Raw genomic sequence first — 18,377 nt, 5'->3', positions numbered from 1 at the left:
TGGGGAGAAAAAAAATCAGATACCAATATGTCGGCTGATACTTCTATCTATGTTCAATCTGTAGAGATAGCTAGATATAGGTCAGGCTTGAAATAAATGTACTGCTACCAGTAATACATACTATTTCATTATTTTAATCTAAAAATAGAAAAAACAATAATTGTACAGTTTTGTCCTTGAAGTAAATGGGTATCAATATACTGTATTTTATGTGTTGTTTGTACAATGAATGTAAAGTTTCTCAGGTAACAAAGCTTCTTTAATGACGGCATAACAAACTCAATATCTTCAGTCACAACACACTACCACATCCTTAAAAAATGAATACCCCTGAATACAATTACTCACATTTAATGAGGCATTAAAGTCTAATTCAGGGCAGCGTCTCTGAGAATGGGAGAACCGTGGATCAGCTGAAGCGTGCGTCACCTCCATGTAACCCCTGTGAGTCTGGCTTTCAAAAGGTAACCGCAAACCACCTCTGCAATATGAGCTGTAAGTGCTCAACTTCTGGGAGGGAAAAAAAACAGCAACACAGCAGTGTAAAGAACTCAGAGCTGATGCTGTCGGAATCATAGGAAATGTTCCAATGTGCGTATTATTGACGATCTGAAGAGGATTGACGCTATTTGTTGTTTATGAATAATTTTGCCTGGTAAGTATTAGAATATTGGAAAAATGAGAAATGTCAAAGACAAATTCGACTTTCTTGTTCTGTCAAAATTAAACCTAAACATGGACAATCATGTACAGTTCACTTCATTTGCCCAAAGCTGGGTATCTGAATTTTTCTTTAAAAAAACAAAAACAAAAAAAACCAACTACAAAACATTTGTTCTATTGTCAGAAAAAAATGCCAATTAGTTAACTGTCTATCACATAATGTCGTTCCCAAATCCTACTTTTATTGAAAGTGGTTGCTTCTACTAGTTGGTGCATACAAACAATATAAAAGCAGCAGCTTTTATCACATAAAAATATAAATACAAAGACAAATCAGGTTACTATTGCAGCTGCATTGAACAACATTTTAGCTTCTATAGGAGCAACAGCCTTGCCTGCAGTTACTGCTATCAATAAAAGAGATCTTTTTTTTTTTTTTAATGATGACTTGGACTTCCTTGGTACCACATGGATGGATTTTTCACCCAGCCTGTATCAGCTGACAGACACTATTCCCGAACACGCTCTGCCCTCTTCATCACCGCTTCACCTCCCAAACCATTTCTCCAAAGGTCAACTCAACACACTTTCATAATAGAAACACACAAACTCACTTTAAGATGACAATATGTCGTTTATTTTCTATATTTTAAAGGTTTATTATTTACAAACAAAATAAACAAAAAAAAAATCAAAAAGATTTTTTGACAAACACTGTTTGTCTGCATATTGTTGTAAGAAAGTTTACATGTATCTTTCTTTCGTCTGTACCAAGTAACCAACTGAAAGTTCGTTTTGTCTAAGCCTTGGATAACATAAATGAGCTGAACAATGACGATGTGAGTGGGGTTAAAGAGGACCGAGCAGCTCCTAGTAGCTTCATTCCCCTCTCTCCACTACGCATATCATCAGTAAACATATGAAACTTGTGATCACTCAAACCAAATGAACATCTGGTTTGTCCACTCTGGGCATTATCCTCAGTTCTTTTTGCATCTCTTTTTTTTATTCTCAAACCAACAAAACAAACAAAAAAGAAATATACAAATATATGTGCTGGTTTGTTGAGTCGCTATACTGCTAATATGTAAGCTTGTAAGTTTGTGTTTTACACCATTAATGCCCATTCCGGTATGTCATTTGTGATTGGTAAAGTGAAAAAAGCACATAGTTGGGAAGCTCTCCCTCCAAAGGCATGTATCAAGAACAGCACAAACTAACAGTGCTGCTATCCATCTCAACTGTGTACTAGTTCCTATACACTATGGCATATTCACAATTAAGCGCTCTCAGTTGTAAATAGAACATCTCCCACCCTCATTAAGAACCTCATACAGGATCAGGGCAGCACAAACTCTCAGGGATGTTCACCATATTCACTATATATCCATTTTCTCCTTCATCACACTCAGCATGGGAAGCTAAAATACTGATGTAATGCTGCTCTATTGTATACCAGGTTTAATCAGTATTAATGTAGGATATCTGATAATTGCTTTCATTTCACCCATCAATGACCAAATCAATTAAAAACAAGAATTGATAATGAAAGATTTGGAAAGACATTAGGTCATATTTCAAGTAAAACAGCACATTTAACCTGTTTGCTACTCTCCAACAACAGATGACATTAGCATTCATGTACTAGCAAAGAACAAAACATGAGCCATGAAGTGGTTAAACCCAAGAAGTGCCAAAGATGATGACAGCGTTAAAATTGAACCTGGTCCACAGACTTGAAAGGCTATAGATTATGTACATGGGGCGCGATCTAACCGCCAGGCAACATACTTTTGCAATTTAGATGGTTTGATGGAGTTTTCCTGTAATTGATAAAGAGATAATAGCCCAGTGTTGGGTGACCTAGGACACTTTTTTTTTTTTTGCTGTGGTATTGAAACAGGTTTAAATATGCACAGATTTTTCCTATCCGCTTATTTTGTAGAAGTAAGAATTGTGGTATTAGGACAACTCTACTTTAGTCAAACTGTTGCAAATAATTAAGTGATGCTATCCTTGTTTGGCTGTGAATACCTTATCAGAATAAAATATTACTGACCCATGAGATACAGCTTACATTACCATTCATCAACTTCCTCGCTAATGTGATATTAGGCTCATTCCTAGCTAATGTTATGTGAGCTGGAATTAGGCTCCACTATTTTAACATGTAAGGAGACTGTAACATACCCCAACCGTAATATAAGCTAAACCGCATATATGCTATGATATATGCCCTCCTCTATATTTTTTGAGCATTTGAACAGCATACTTTTTACCTGTTGGTTATCATTAGAAATCAGTAAATGTTAGCATTTAACCACTTCATATCTAACTTTACATTTGCAAGCAAGTTTCTAACTAACATAAAAGTATCAATTATCGTGAATAGATGTTATTTCTAGACCACCACCAAGTGTTTTAAGATAGTGACTGGATGCTAACGTTGCAGCTAGGTTACAAATCATGCTGTTTTTGAAATATGGCTGTATTTTTAAATGGTCTTTTCAGTTGCTCATCCCTCAAGAAGTGTTGGAAGAACAATTTCCAGATACCCTAACTTTAAATGACCTGGAAGCTTGTATTATAACCTGGAATACAACAGTATTTATGGCATTATCACAACATTTGAGCTTCCCACTCTGAGCATGACATCAGAGGAAAACTTTGGGAATATGATCAATCTCTCCCTTACATACTCATTCAAAATCTAAGCTAGCTGCAAGAATCCACACCCTTTTTATTAGTAAATCAGAAAGTGCAATTTAAAACAAAGACAATGACTTAAAATGTTGCTTTGGCCAGTTTCCTTCCACACATCAATATTCAACCCAAACATCAGTCGCTATAGCTACAAAGAAAGGTATAAAGGTGCTCCGAATTTGTACAATGTCTCATCGAGCGTGATATGACTGCAAGTCTCAAGATTGCACTTTTGTTTTTTTAACTGTACACCACCTCATTAAATATTCTAGATAGCTTTACTGGCTGTATTAGAAAAAAAACCTGCCTCTAGGAGTTCACATTGTAAGTAAATATACCAATTGGATAAAGTGAGACATTTGGCCATCATCACTGCTTACTCCTCTCCTTTCTAAAACACTGAGACATAGAACACACAGAGTATAGTAAGAATGAATGCGCAGTTGTGTGCAGAAGTGTCCCCTGTACGCACCAAGCTCACACTCATAACAAAGGATGGAACATGGCTATAGTTTAGGCACAAATACTTAAGAAATGTCCATGTGAAGAGTCAATGCTTCTGTTCACGCACAGGTAACGTCTAGGCAGACAGACAATGAACAAAACAGAATCTAACATTACATTTAACGTCAACATTTTTGAGATAGTATCTTTTTAAGTATTTGTGACAGTGCATGCTTTCATGACATTGGTGGGTTGACTGCATTGGTACACTATCGACACAATCTGTAGCAAAGACTTATCTTTTTAAAACTGGAGCTCGAAAGGCTTAGACACTTTAAACTGACAGTACACTTGTTGCCATGACAACTATGACTCTATAGGAACAATTCTGCATTACTGACAGAAGTTTAAGTCCGCCTCGGAGGCCATAGACAATCTACTGTATGTGCTAGGATTTTTCCTTCAAGTTACAATGGCTGGCTTATTTCAGAGTCACCATCATTAGTTATTGTGAGATGAATATCTTCTGAACAGCTTTCTTTTATGATAGAGTCATTATAATGATAGAGTCATTATATTTAGGCTTTCCCAATACCCCCCCCCCCTTCCCAACAACAGTTTAGAGTACCTAAGCCGACATAATGGATTTACATGAGACAGAAACCTTAATGCAAACCAGCATTTCTTTTTCTGACACCCCAGGGTGTAAATGTCTGCACAACTGACGTCTTTGACCTCGAACATTTGTGTTGGAAAAAAATGTTGTGCCAGGATCTTCAGCTACAGTGATTGTGATAGGACCATGTACAGCACAATGTATTCATGAAGCAAACCCAACATTGAAATTGTAGTTCTAAAGTAAAAGGTGTCATGGTTAAAAGAAAACAAGATAATTTTTGTCCTTGAATGATGCATGACTAATGCGACAACAATTTCTTTTGATTTTTGGAAATGGAGAGAAAGACACATTTCTGTAAGATTGATTTGTATTGTAGATAAATACTGTACATGTTAACTTGATGTAAAATTAAAAACTACACCAGGACAAGGAGAAGTATATTATATTATATATATATATATAGAGAGAGAGAGATCCTTTAAAAGTCTTCCAATCAGGCATTTCTCAGCATCAAGTACAGCCAGCTATTGCATTAAGGTTTGTCCATCTCTTATGAAACATACTGTATGTATTTTGTTGCTTAACCTTTGTCGCATATAGATGATATCCAGGTTCCTGATAGAAGTAAGACATTGTTATGATAGAGAATGCACCACACAGTATCTGTAAATACTAGATCTACAAAACTATTTACAGCACACATATAGGTAATCTTTATGTCACAGTCTATTGCATAATGGTGATAATCTTTAGTTTATAAATATTATAAATATACACAGAAATTTAAGCAACATTACATAACATCTCAGCCATCTGAAATCAGAAATAGAAAACAATAGCATCCATCCATATCGGTCTCCACATGACACTCTGTTCAAAAAAACAAACAAAAAGGTAAGCAGCATTTCTATTATCTATTCCCTTTGGACCCATAACACTGTCATGGTTTGTATGTGAGCCGCTGTGGGGGCAGAGTGGCTCAGCAGACTGTATTTTCATTGCCAAGAGCAAAATAACACTTACAGTATCTGTGTTGAGTTCTGAAATGAGGATTCAGGAGATTCATTTTATGTGCATGTGCTTTTTGAGATTATTTTATCGTTTTGAGTCGCTTGCATTTATTATTCCACAGTGGTGCCTAAAGCTGCTTAATAGACAAGATAATTTTTCTCTTCCTTAATGGTAAAAAAAGGGAAAAGTCATTGTCAGAATCCACAACGCATTCCAGTTAAAAAAAAGCAAAAATAAAATAAAAATCCTCATACATCGTATATAATTCTTTATATTTCTCTGAAAGGAAGACTCGTGTTTTATACTACAGCTTTTAAATTGCCATTGCCAAATGTTCTAGTTTGATTTTACACACAGTCACATGCACACACCCATACATTCTCACATGCACACTCCCAAACACACAGCAGCATATATATCCACACACATATATAAATAAATGTGTGTATATATATCTTTATATATAGCGCAAAGAAAAGAGAGATGTATCTGTATAATATACATTCTTAAGTTGAGGGAGACAATGTGTCTAAAATATAATACAAGGGCTGTATGTACAGGATTTCTATGAGGTTATTTTAGAAGAAGATTGGAGAGAAACAAAAATGCAGAAGTTCCTCATTTTTATCTCTTTTGTTTGTATCTCCATTTTTAAAAATGAATTGAAAGATATATAGGTTTAAAAAATGAACCAGGGAAAAAAATGGGATCATAAATTAGATGCAAAACGCATCTTGTCTTGCTCAGTCTCCGTACTGCTCAGGACAGAATCTCTCCTAGATCCAGGGGATTCCCTGTGCTGGGTTGAGGATGATGTCGATGATACTGCCGCTGCTGCCGCCGCCGCCGCTGCAGCAGCGGCTGAGCGTACCGGAGGCAGTGCTCCCGACGACATCTGGCGGAATAGGTTGACCCGCTGGGGGACTGTGGTGCGGATGCCGCTCTGCAGACTCATACCTGGGATCGCTACCGCCGTGGGGGGCACAATGGAGACAAGAGAGTCTCCTGAGGCAGGGTGTGCTCGGGGCCCCAGAGATGTGTCATGTGGCAGTGATGGTTGGGAGGCTGATAAGTGTCTGACATCTCTGCTCAAGCTGCCTGACTGGAGAGCCTGTGTGCTCTTGTGGATGTCTCCACGCTGTGGTGATGGGACCTGTTGCTGTTGTTGCTGCTGCTGCTGCTGCTGAGGAGAAGCCTGCTGCTGCTGTGGTTGCTGTGTTGCTGATCCTGTGGCCACAGTTGACAGCGCAGCTTGCTGGGGAAGCTGCTGCTGTGTGGATAGAGACGGTTGGGGAATGGGCTGCTGGATGAGCGACAGCTGGGAGGCCGTGCGTGAGCCATACTGGAAGCTTCGGTTAGCCAAAGGGGTCTGCACTGGTGGACTACACATTGCAGCAGTGAAGGAGCAGGGCGACATGATGGCTCCCTGCTGCTGGAGCGGGGTCTGTGGATTGATGGAGGAAGAATGGGAAAGACTGGGCGCAGGGTAGACCCCTTGCGCTGCAGCAGCAGCAGCAGCGGCAGCGGCCGGCAGCATACGGGCAGCAGAAGCGTTAGCGATAGCTGAAGCGCTGAAGGTCATGGGCACTGAGGACTGCTGGAGCTGGTTAGTGCCGAAGGCGGTTGGGAAGGGCGGCTGGGCTGGTGAGTTAATGATGGAATTTCCTGACATTGGAGTTGAGTTCATCCCTGTGACCGACTGCTTGCGGTCCACCATCATCACCATCTCCCTGTCCTGACGAATAATCTGCTTCAATATCTCGTTCTCCTGCGTGTTGAACACGCCAGCGTTCAGATCCTTCTGGAACTTCTGCAGCAGCAAGGAGTTCTTCTTCCCTGTTGGAGTTCAGTCAGGAGAGGTGAGCACATAAAGAAGTGGCAAACTTTGGTTTCTCTACACCACAGGAAAGTAGCAGGAATCACAACAGTTGAGATGCAGCTTGTATGTCTTCATAGGACTATATTAGCTTTATTTTCATTTTATGCATCTTCAATAGATCTTCGTGTTCCCACTTAATTATAAGAATCCCCTCCATTACTGTCAACCCGTACAAGCTGCATCTTTTTACATCCACTATGTCATACTGTCATATTGAATACAGAGTGTGAAGGACATTGAGTGGTAATGACTATGGGAAGTATACAGTTTGAGAGGAGTGAAGGACACATAAGGAGACAGATTACTGAAGGTGTGACATGAGAGCGTGGACTATGAAGGTGCTTATGTGGACAATGAAACACAGAAGAATACTGACACCCACACATAACGCTACTGGACTTTTCTAAATTGTAGTGTACATTTTAAGACCCATTCTACTGTATTTAAATCACAACAACTCTGCAAAAAACATCACAAGGACAATAAGAGTGACGCTTTTTTATTTTATGGATAATAAACACAAGCATAGGAAGAAATAAAGATCTATTCCAAACACATCTGTATCGGGTAATGTCTATAATTGTTATTAAATATTAAACCAGTATGAAAAACTACATTTTACTCATCTTACCACAGAATGCGTAACAACTTAATATGGAAAAGTGCACTGAATTCAATGTTTATTTTCTTCGAAAAAAAGACAGCAAAGTAAATATGAATACAGTAGATGTAGCTTTTCCTACAGGAAACAAATTATTTTTTAAAGTGGTGTATTTTTGAACTGCAAAGGGAATTTGGAGCCCACAGGTCTGATAATCTTTCCTGGCTTGTCACAAGTCATGGGCTGTGAAAATAAAAGCCTGACAGATGGCCAACACTTATGTGGCTTTGGGAGTTTGGGAGCAAACTGTGGTAAAATGCTAAGTGGTTCTAAAAGCATGAAAGACGTCTTGATGCTGGTCTTAAATAGACAGAACTTCCTTGTTTGACTGTAATAATATTAAAGATCTGTTAAACGTGTTTACTCTGAATGACTGAGTCCAAATGTATTTAGAGGATGTGTTTCCTGTAATTACTGTTAACCTTGTGTATCGACAGGCTGTGAGACGTTAGTTGTCAGTAAAGAAGACAGAGTTGACTTTCAGTGTGCTGAAGGCTTTAGCCTCAGTCAATCAATCATTAAGCCTCGTCCTTGAGGGTCGAAGATTTCTGCACAGTTTACAGTTGAACAGAATTTGTTGGACCGATTTCTCTCCTCTCAAGGCTGCCAGTGAGCCGCGCGCTGAGACAGGACGCTCTCACAGCTGTAACTGCTGAACACGGATTGATTGCTTTGGTTGCACTTTCTCAGAATCAAGTTCTCCATTTTGACGTGGTTCATTTTGACTTAGACAATTGTTACAGGGTCAGGGAGTTAAAAACTAAACACGCACCCATTACACACACTACTGTAAACTTACAAGGCTGCCCTTATTGCACTTTTAAAGGTGACAGGGTTAAACTCTGTAGATTGGAAGGCAAAATACATGTTTATTATCTCTCCAAAAAGAACCTGTGAGGATGTGAATGTCGGCTTGGAGTTAAGAGGATGGGATACTGCTTGGGAAGTCCAAGGCAACGAGCATCAATATCAGCATTTTAAAAAGTCAATTACCACTGTGTTCAATGCATTGGTTGCAAACAATCGTCCGATCTGGCTGAACGCAAAACACTATGACTTGATTCTCACTGTTACTGTTCACGTTGCTTCTCTACATTCTTCTTTAACACTTTGTTAAAACATTTTTATTTCGTTGATCAGAAAAAGGTTCTTTTCAAAATCAACACGTTGTCATACCCTCACCATCAATGATGTCGTCTTGATTAGAGGCCCTATGCTTCAAAATACGATGATGATACCCACTTGGCATCATTTTCGCATGTAAATAACCCAACATTAATTATATCACATTATATATAATTATATCACATTATCAAACATTAGAATAAACACAAATAACTTAAGTACATTACATGACCTCTTCAAAAAGAAGCTAGCATTGACTGTTGGTTCCAAACAGTAGCTTGATGGTCCTAATTTGAAATGGTCCTCTGAACAAGCTGCTGTATTTATAAGACACAAGTTAAACAGGGCAGCAAAGGTTTAATCACTTTGAAGCTTTTAATAAAAAAAGACCTAACTAAATATCTCGTAGAGGGCTGCTGTTTCTAAGCTTAATCGTAGCTATAGCAACACAGGAACAATCGTGAGTGTTTCTGAGTCTGTTGTGTTATGAATAAAACTTCAAATAAAGCTTATGCAACTTATAGCATTCAATTTTCAGCCGCTGAAACAAAGCTTATTAGAGGCAGATAAAGAAAGTATATACACACCTACAGTAACATCTGTGCTCTGTGTTTCTCAGAGATACAGTACACTGGGCTGCTCTGATTGCTAAACTATATTTAACTTTCATCTTCTCTGTAAAATACAATGTACAGAGTACATTTCCACTGACAAGAGTCATGAATAAGAAAGGAAACAGACACTTTAAGCTTAAAGGGATTATTAAGAATTTCATGTTCTGCCTTTTCAATGAGTCCCAGAGATGAAAAGTAACGCATCTGCAAAGTTCAGCTCAAACCACACACTTTGGAAGACATTTTAACTTAAAAAAAATAATAAAGATAATAAAAAAAATACCACTTTAAAACTAAATGATAAACAAATACATTAACAAAACGTAAGCACCAATTGGAAAAAAAGTTGTTGTTTTTTCACACCAAATTATACATATTTACTAAAGACAAATGGATCGGATATGGGTTTAATTAACACATTGAAATTAAAACACTTTGATGGAGTCAAATATTCAAACGTTCAGTTGTACCCATATCTGAGCCCTAAACTTTTTTTTCTTTAAACAGTGTAAACGCCACCTGACAAACCAAACAAACATAAAAAAAACAAGCAAACTACACACCTTATAATGTAAACAAACATCAGAATTAATGAGAGCTACATAATACAAACAGTTTGGGATGCAATCAAAGCTTAACAGAGAAACTGTTCTTGTCAATATTTTATTAAATAAATTCCACTTCTATCTTAATGGTTTGTGAATCACTGAAGGCAAGTTTTCTTCAGTTCAGTCTTCGGGTTGTTAAGCACAACATTAAAGATGAACTTATTATAGAGTGGATAACTTGAGTTAATGGGTCAGAGAAAAGACTTCCTCATGGATTAAATGATTGTTTTCCCTCCACATGCATTCAAACATAACATTACTGCAGCTGCTTGAGACAAAATATGACATTGGCTCCTATTGATTATTATCTTCAGTAAAGTTTGAAGCGTCTCCTTGACTATTTAAACGAAGACAGAGTTCCTATTTAAAGTCAGACAATCAGAAACAAAACACTTTCTTCTACTGGTGAAAACATGAATAAAAAATGAAATGGGATTTCGGCATGTAACAGAAACTGTGTGTGGCATTGCATTAGTAAAGTCTTTACTAATCTGCAGACATGGGTTCATTTGTGAACACACTTTGAACAAGTATTCAAAGATTCCATAATAATAATGTCACAAAAAAAGCTGAGCATGTGTTCATAATCCAGTCGATTATTGTGTTAACAAAATAAACATGGCATGTGACACTGAATGGGAAATCTTTGTTTCTTTGATTGTCTTCGTTGTTGACATTTTGAATGTGTCAGTCAAAATATCTGCAGGACTGGTGTGGGTGACTTGAGTTATGTGTCACTGATGCAGGAATTAAACAGTTAATGTAATCTTCAGCAAGAGGTCAAACTCTTGGAGGATGAATCTGAGACCCGATCCATTTAGCAAACCTCTATAGGTCAATTTGTCCCTGTTCGAATATTGGAATTGGAATAAAGTGTTTACCTGATGCCTACTCGTCGGCCAGGACACTCTTGAAAACGAGATGTGCTCGTCTCAAGACGGACTCCTGGTCAAATAATTTTTAGATAGATAAAAGATAATGTCAAATGTGCAACAGGTTATTGGTTTCAAAGCATGGTTACTTGTATATTTCTTTCCTTTTTTTTGAGCAAGACAAGCATGTAACCAAATGCAGTTCATATATAGAAACGATACAACCAGCACGGATCATGACAAAGTATCTTCCCTTGTATGAGACAAAACCCCCTTCATGGTTAGTCTGAAAGGATGGATCGAATCTATGTCACTCTCAGATTTGGGCTGCTTATCATTTAGCTACCATGAAAGCCTAACTCAGCTGGTAAAGCTCAGAAAAAGGGCAAATGTAGATTTGGACTGTTGGGGGCATATACGGTATGGCAAAGATCCATACGCTTCACTTCAGGGCAAAATAAAGATTCATTTTTTGAGTTTATGCCAAAACATACAACCTTGTCTCCAGTGAATTACATTCATATGTAACTACTTCATTATTAGTTTCAATGTGAGAACAAGTAAGACATTTATATAGAAAAACATTGATAAAAAGTGGCATGCAAGTGGACAGATGTTTGAATCCAATAAAAAGGTAGCCAAAGTGAATTGGTCAAAGAAGAAGTTGAAGGCTGGATAACGTCAGACAGAGGTGAAAAAAAGTTAAAACATGCTAAGAGGTGAAACTCACCAAATTGCAGTGAACAAAAACATTAATCCGGCACTTTTCAGGATCGTTATGACTTTCTGTGATTCCTCGCCTTACTTTAATGACTACAGTCTTTCCTTCAACTCTGCCCAGCAGTTTAGTTTGCCTTATATCAACCATTCATGAGCACATATTGTAGGAATAAAAACCTGATAGTGTACATCAGAGGTGGGAAAAATAATCAAGATTCTCATCTTTGAAATTTGAAATAGATGCATAACTTCCACAAATTGACTTTTTTTTTTTGCTAATCAGTCACCCCCTGCTAATGCTCGCCCTCTAACTCAGTAGGATGCCAAATGGAGCTGCAAGAAATTCAGCCAGTCTCACAGATGACTGGAGTCGATCGTGAAGTATGCACTAATTCAAAAATAGACTTTGAATCGGGAATCCAGATTTGAATCGAAAATAGATTCTCAATCGAATCATGAAAATCATCCCTGTGAATCGAAATCAAAATATCAACTATTTGTGAGACTTCTAAAGATTCCCAGCCCGAGTGTACATATAACAGATTTTTTACTCCTGCAAACATGGCTTCTATGAATTTCGGTGGGACATGTGCTTTGTTTTGCATTTTATTTCCAATCAGCCTGCAATCATTATGTTTAAAACCTTGTTTCACATGAATGCAATTCTGAGGAGAAAAGGTTGTCTCAACAGTGACGCACATCTGTTAATCATAAGTTTCTGATTTAGCTCTTAATGGTTTGGCTCTGAATTTGTTGTTTGGTACTTGTCGCTAACACTGAAATAGTGCAGTTGTTGTAAATATATAATATATATAAATAGATAAATGTATACGTGCCTGTGTGGGGCAAAATAATACACAAATAGAAAGCCATGACAAAAAAAACAAAACAATAACAGAGAAAGTACAGACGGCAAGCTAAACCACTGATGTCAGAAAACCTTGGCACACTGTCTTTATGCAAAGTTGACTTTCATTTTTTTTTCAGATAATAAAGTTTGGTGGCAGCTACATTAGGGAAACAAATCCCCAAACGTTATCATCCGTAGTGTTTTATTATCAGGTTTTAAGGCTTGATGACTCGGAGGCAGCTTTAAGAGAAGGCCAGCAGCTATGCACTGAGATGGTTTGGCTGTTTTACGCCATAAAAGGCAACAATAACCATATCTCATAAGTAAAGTGGTTATTTAACTAATCCACTTCTTAAAGCAATGAATGGAATTACTCTAAAAACATTGTGTTGTGCATCCTGCAATTTAAACCTTTTGCAGATGTTATGGATATTCTTTCATATATATTAGAGAACAGTAGCTGCTGATTAATTCACCTGAACATGTTTCAAAAACGCTGTTCATCACATGGTTAACACCTATGAGGAGCTTCAACATGTTTTGATGTATCTGAACAGGTCCTGTCTAATAATTCACATAGCGGTCCTTTGAATGATTTCACCCTCAAGACGGGAAACTTAACCACTGTTGTAATGTTGAACTGCATTGTTCCAGGTTGTTAATAATCTAATAAATGTACAAAATCAGACAAACTAAGTATAATTTCACTGCCTCCCAATGATAATAAACATAAGACCATAAACTGTAAACATGGAAGATTTTAAGAAAAACTTAGATTTTAAAGCCCATTGGCTGCTGTAAGCTAACAGCTCATTAAGACGTTGATGACTTTCTGTCTTTTTTTCCAATTGTAGTGTAACAGTAACAAACAAAGAGTCTTTAGCCACTTCTAAACTAACAATATTAGCTAACACTTACCTGAATGTAAATTGATGCTGTTGTCTGACCGTAGCTAATACTATATTGTATGTGTTTCCCTGCTTTATTTTTTTTCATTTTTAATTTTATATACTTTATTAATCCCAGAGGGGAAATTCTGGTTACTGGTACTTTGACAAATCACCAGATATCCCTCCACCCCATCACCAGTTGCTGCTCAATGGAGAGGTGTTAAAATGGTTAGATATCCTCTAGTGATATGAACTTACAACTGGAAAACAGATGTGCAACATTATACCAGTAATGGTCCTTCCCTGACTAGAAATGACAGCAGAGGAATTTACTGTAGCAGCGTTGTACATTTGGTCAATGCCTCGTGTTTACAGCCTTTGCAGTGACTGATATGTTTTATGTTAAAAGTTTAGAATAACATTTGATTAAGTTATCTGTCCATAGGTTTAATTCTCCAGTGGTTAATCATAGCATTTCTCTGGCATATCACACAGCAACACACTGTTGAAGTTTTTCATTTTGATCACTCATTGTCTATTTTGCCACCTTACTCTGAGCGATTTGTTCATGAGTTTAACAAATATGTGAGTTTTTCAATAGTTGTCACTTGGTAACTCTTAACCCAAATATGTATTGCACAGCGTTGATAGGGTTACCACGTCCATAGTGGCACTGAGGAACAGTAAGTTGTTATCATTAGTTTCTGCTATAAGTCCTGATTGAAGGCAGTCATCAGATGTGCAACAAGAGAAAAAATATTGAACTATAACACAAAAGCTGTTCATTTGTGATCATACAGTATGGTGGTTTGCATGTAAACTTTCCTTTAGCAAGTGTATCTTAGCCAGTAATAAACAATATGAACATTAACGAAGTATCTGATAGATAAACACATGATCATAATTATCATCCTTGAACATACTCACTCTACACACTAACTTGTCATAGGAATGTAGATAGTGTGCCTCTCTATATGACATATCTCACTTATTCAAACATAAAAGGTTATTGAGGGAGAAGAGATACAAAAAACTAATGCAGCAAAACATAAGCTAAGACAAAGACAAACGATCTACGCCTGTCACTCAAAAATGATCCTTTTAGACAACACTTTCACATCGACTTAGTATCAGCTTCATGTTTTATTTATGAATTTGTCAGCCCCAATTAGTGTACTTGAGCAGACTGTTACAGAAGGGTTGGGAGAATATGCAACATACGGGTCAATTCAACCAATTATTGCCCTGTTTGTGTTACATACATGTGCCCCTTTTTTTAAATGGTTACAACCCTATGTGTGAGCACTGAGATTTCTTATTTGATCTCAGCTATAGCCTGTCATGGCCAAGTCGTTTAAAAAATATTGGATATAAGAAAGCATTGTTGATTGGGGAGGGTTTATGGCTTAATAGGAGCTGCCTTTTGGCAAACTGGGCTGGACCTGATGTATGAGGGACTGTTGGTGCCTGAAACGACTCCCTGTTGTGACCTGGCCCTTGTCTTTGTTTTCTTCTGACAGGGCCTGGTTGATTTGGAGATCTCTGATACGGGGCGGGGTGCTGCTCATACCCAGGAGTGCAGATGAGTGGAAAGAGGGCCGGACACACATGCATGTGAGGTTAGCTTCCATCCACTCGCTGACATCCAGCAGGGGGGTCAACACCAAACCAACAAGGGGGCGAACTGACTCCCTCCCGGACAGCGACATGCACTGCCTTCCAGTTAATCCAACCACAAAACACTACTTTGGTTCTTTAGAAGGATTAAAGCTGGTTACAACAGATTTTCTTTTTTTGTTATTTAGGACAAAGAGACGGAAGTAAAAAAAAAACATAAACAAAAAACAAAATAGCATACAGGTCATGCAGCACAAGATGGCAGACACAATGCTTTTATGATGAAAGAAGGCAAACAAATACTGATAAAGACAAGACAACAAGGCACGATGACAAGCAAGAGATTCAACCAAGAAGGACAGGACAAGAATAAGATGTATTAAGGTCTTACCAATGCGGTCCAATCGATCAATAGCAACTGTTTCGAAAGCACGTCGCATCATGGGGTACTCTTCTAGCACCTCATTGAAATGGTCGACAGAGAGGGAGAAGAGTCTGCAGTAGGTGTCTGCACGCACACTTGCTGTCCGTCTGCCCTTGGTGAGCAGACAGATCTCTGTATGGCAGGGAAGAGAGTGGGACAAAGGAAAAATTATTTTGACAGATGGAAAAAACAGTAACAGAAGAGGAGAGTGCACAGGGATATTAAGGAAATTATCCTGGTAATCACAATACAGATTACCATATAGATGAAACCGGAGAACAAAAGGTGCATCAGCAGAAGCTAATGGGAATGTAAATAAAATGAGCAGGTCGTCAGAGCTGCTGTCACTTGCATTACACTAAGATAATTCATTATCCAGCTGAGGCCTAATGGAGCCATAATATCATACAGTAGTCGGCTTTAAAAGAAAAGCCTGTCAGGCATTGCTGCATCAATGCATCAATGCTGTGCCTCAGTTCTTTAATGTAATGTACAACCAACCATGGGAATGGTTACATTGCATTTCCTGTACAATGCTCAGTCACTATGATATCTTATATGAAGAGATGTGAGCAAAACATACAGGACTTGGCACAGTGGTCGTCTAATAACTCTACAACAAACGATCGTAAACGTAGGGTTGTTAGCGTCACGTTGGGTGTCATTTTCCCTCTCATATGCAATATTGAAATAACTTTTCAAAAGTGAGTGGGACCTGACAGGTCCCCCACTCTGACCCAACACACAAAGCTCACTTAATCAAGAGGAAGTTGAATATGTCAGAAATGTTTCTTTAAGTAGAGTTAGTCATTGCCTATACTCCCTTTCAGAAAGTGCTTACATTTTCTGAACAGCATTCAAATGATAACAAATTGAACTTATGTCGAGAGGATATGCCCCTGCAACTGTAGATACTATACGACAGTTTATAGATGTAGAGAAATATACAGATACAATAGAATCACCAGAATTTAAAACTTAGATATGATACAAGTCAAAGTCAAATACTATTAATACCATTTCTATACAATGGCAACATAATAAGTAATTTCTGATTTTTAACTTGTAAAAATTACAAGCACACTCCCGAACACTGTCTAAATTGCATGAGTATATTTGCAACATGTTGGTACTGGACGTTGCTGATGTATTCGTGCAGTGCTCACTAAAATAGCTGAGATTGTATCGTTGTATCACAGTCTTAATCAGCCTGATAATATCTGCCATCTGATTTATCAGTCAGGCTGTAATCAAACCAATTTCCCCTCAGGGGAATTATAAAGTTGTTTGAACTGAATTAGATTGGGTTGAATGTAACACTTTATCGTAACCACGTCTGATTCATGCTTCAGGGATCAGTTACACAAGGAAGAAAGTGCACAGTCGACTGTACCTAGACCGTCATTCATATCACATCCTTGCTCTTCCCTTCCCTGTATCTATCCCTTCTTGTGTCCTTTGTTTCTTTCCATTCTTGTTCAACATCCAACATCGCCCAAGCTCCACTGACATGCTGTACTTCCATCCATTCTACATCTGCTACTTCCACCTTTATGAAATTCTTAAATGTTAACTTGTCGTGGTGTGATCTTTCTCAGCCATGCCATGAGCTGTCATTAAAATAGTGCACAGAGTGTGCAAGGTGTGAGAGCAACACCCTGAAGCTGTGGGTGTGAAGAAGGTGTCAGTGCTGTAATAATGGAAAAAACTCCCTTTTCCTCTGCCTAAGTGACATCTTTTTTATTGTGTAAACGAGAAAAGCCCTTCTCTGTTACTTCATGATGAAGCACTGGCTTCATTTGATTTCATACAGGAGACACATTTCTAATACAGATAGAAAAAGTACAATCCATTAATGTGACTAAGTATCTTTCATCGGGTTGTTCCAACCAGCTAACATGTACAGTAAGAAATCATGTTTACAGCAAAAGTGTTAGAACTGCAAAATAATCTTTTCAAAGGCATGTGTCGAAGTTATTGAAAATTAATGTTTCTTCCTATAGAATTTTTTTTTTTTAAGACTTCATTGCCTGAACATTAGGAAAAGGTAGAGACAGCAGCTGTTAGCTTAGCATAAAGATTCGTAACAGGACAAAAGAGCTAGCCCGGCCATTGCTAAAGGTATAAGTAGCTTTACACTCTGGTATAAGTAAACATTAAAGGTACTGTGGGTTATTGAAATGGCTGCTTTTGGATAGTTTTAGCCGCGATGTTGTCCTCAGCTTCACATGTTGATGCTAAGCGAACTCCTGCCAACTACTTCCTGGTTGAAGCTCCACATTTCATGGAAGTCAATGACAGACGCATCCATTTTGGCTTAGTGTAGCAAAGAGACGAGAACCAGCTGAAAAAGAGCTGCATCTGCTCTGTCTGAGGATGATATCTGACTTCATGAAGTTTTTAAAAGGCAGCTAATTAAAATATTTCCATTCTTCTCCTTTTTTTTTTTTTACATAAATTGAAGACTATTTGAAGTTGCCCTGCCTTCTCTGTATGGTAATAACTTAATTACAATAACAGAATAACCTTCAAAATGTTTCAGGCAAAGCTGAAAGAGATCATCCAAAAATCCCCGAGGAGCACTTGCTGTCTGACGAAAGTCATTTCCTGGAATTACAAATAAGGCCTCCTGAGGTCAGGTTTCAGGGGAGCACTTTGTTCAGACTCCTGCCAGTCG

General features: G+C 38.0%; 1 protein-coding gene across 1 annotated transcript in view; it reads right to left on the bottom strand.

The window, feature by feature from the left end:
• Positions 1-1,277: 1,277 nt before the first annotated feature.
• Positions 1,278-18,377, bottom strand: part of hcn1 (hyperpolarization activated cyclic nucleotide-gated potassium channel 1) — a 76,965-nt gene continuing 59,865 nt past the window's right edge. Inside the window, exons 7-8 of the mRNA XM_079365292.1 lie at positions 15,668-15,832; positions 1,278-7,276 (exon numbers count right to left, since the gene is read on the bottom strand). Coding sequence (XP_079221418.1) covers positions 6,150-7,276; positions 15,668-15,832 — 1,292 coding nt within the window. The 3' untranslated portion in view covers positions 1,278-6,149. The remainder of the gene's footprint in view (positions 7,277-15,667; positions 15,833-18,377) is intronic.

This window comes from Symphodus melops (genome assembly GCF_947650265.1).
Source record: "Symphodus melops genome assembly, chromosome: 16".
Classification (NCBI taxonomy): Eukaryota; Metazoa; Chordata; class Actinopteri; order Labriformes; family Labridae; genus Symphodus; species Symphodus melops.
The sequence above is the reverse complement of the archived record's forward strand: the minus strand, read 5'-3'. Positions and strand labels throughout refer to the sequence as shown.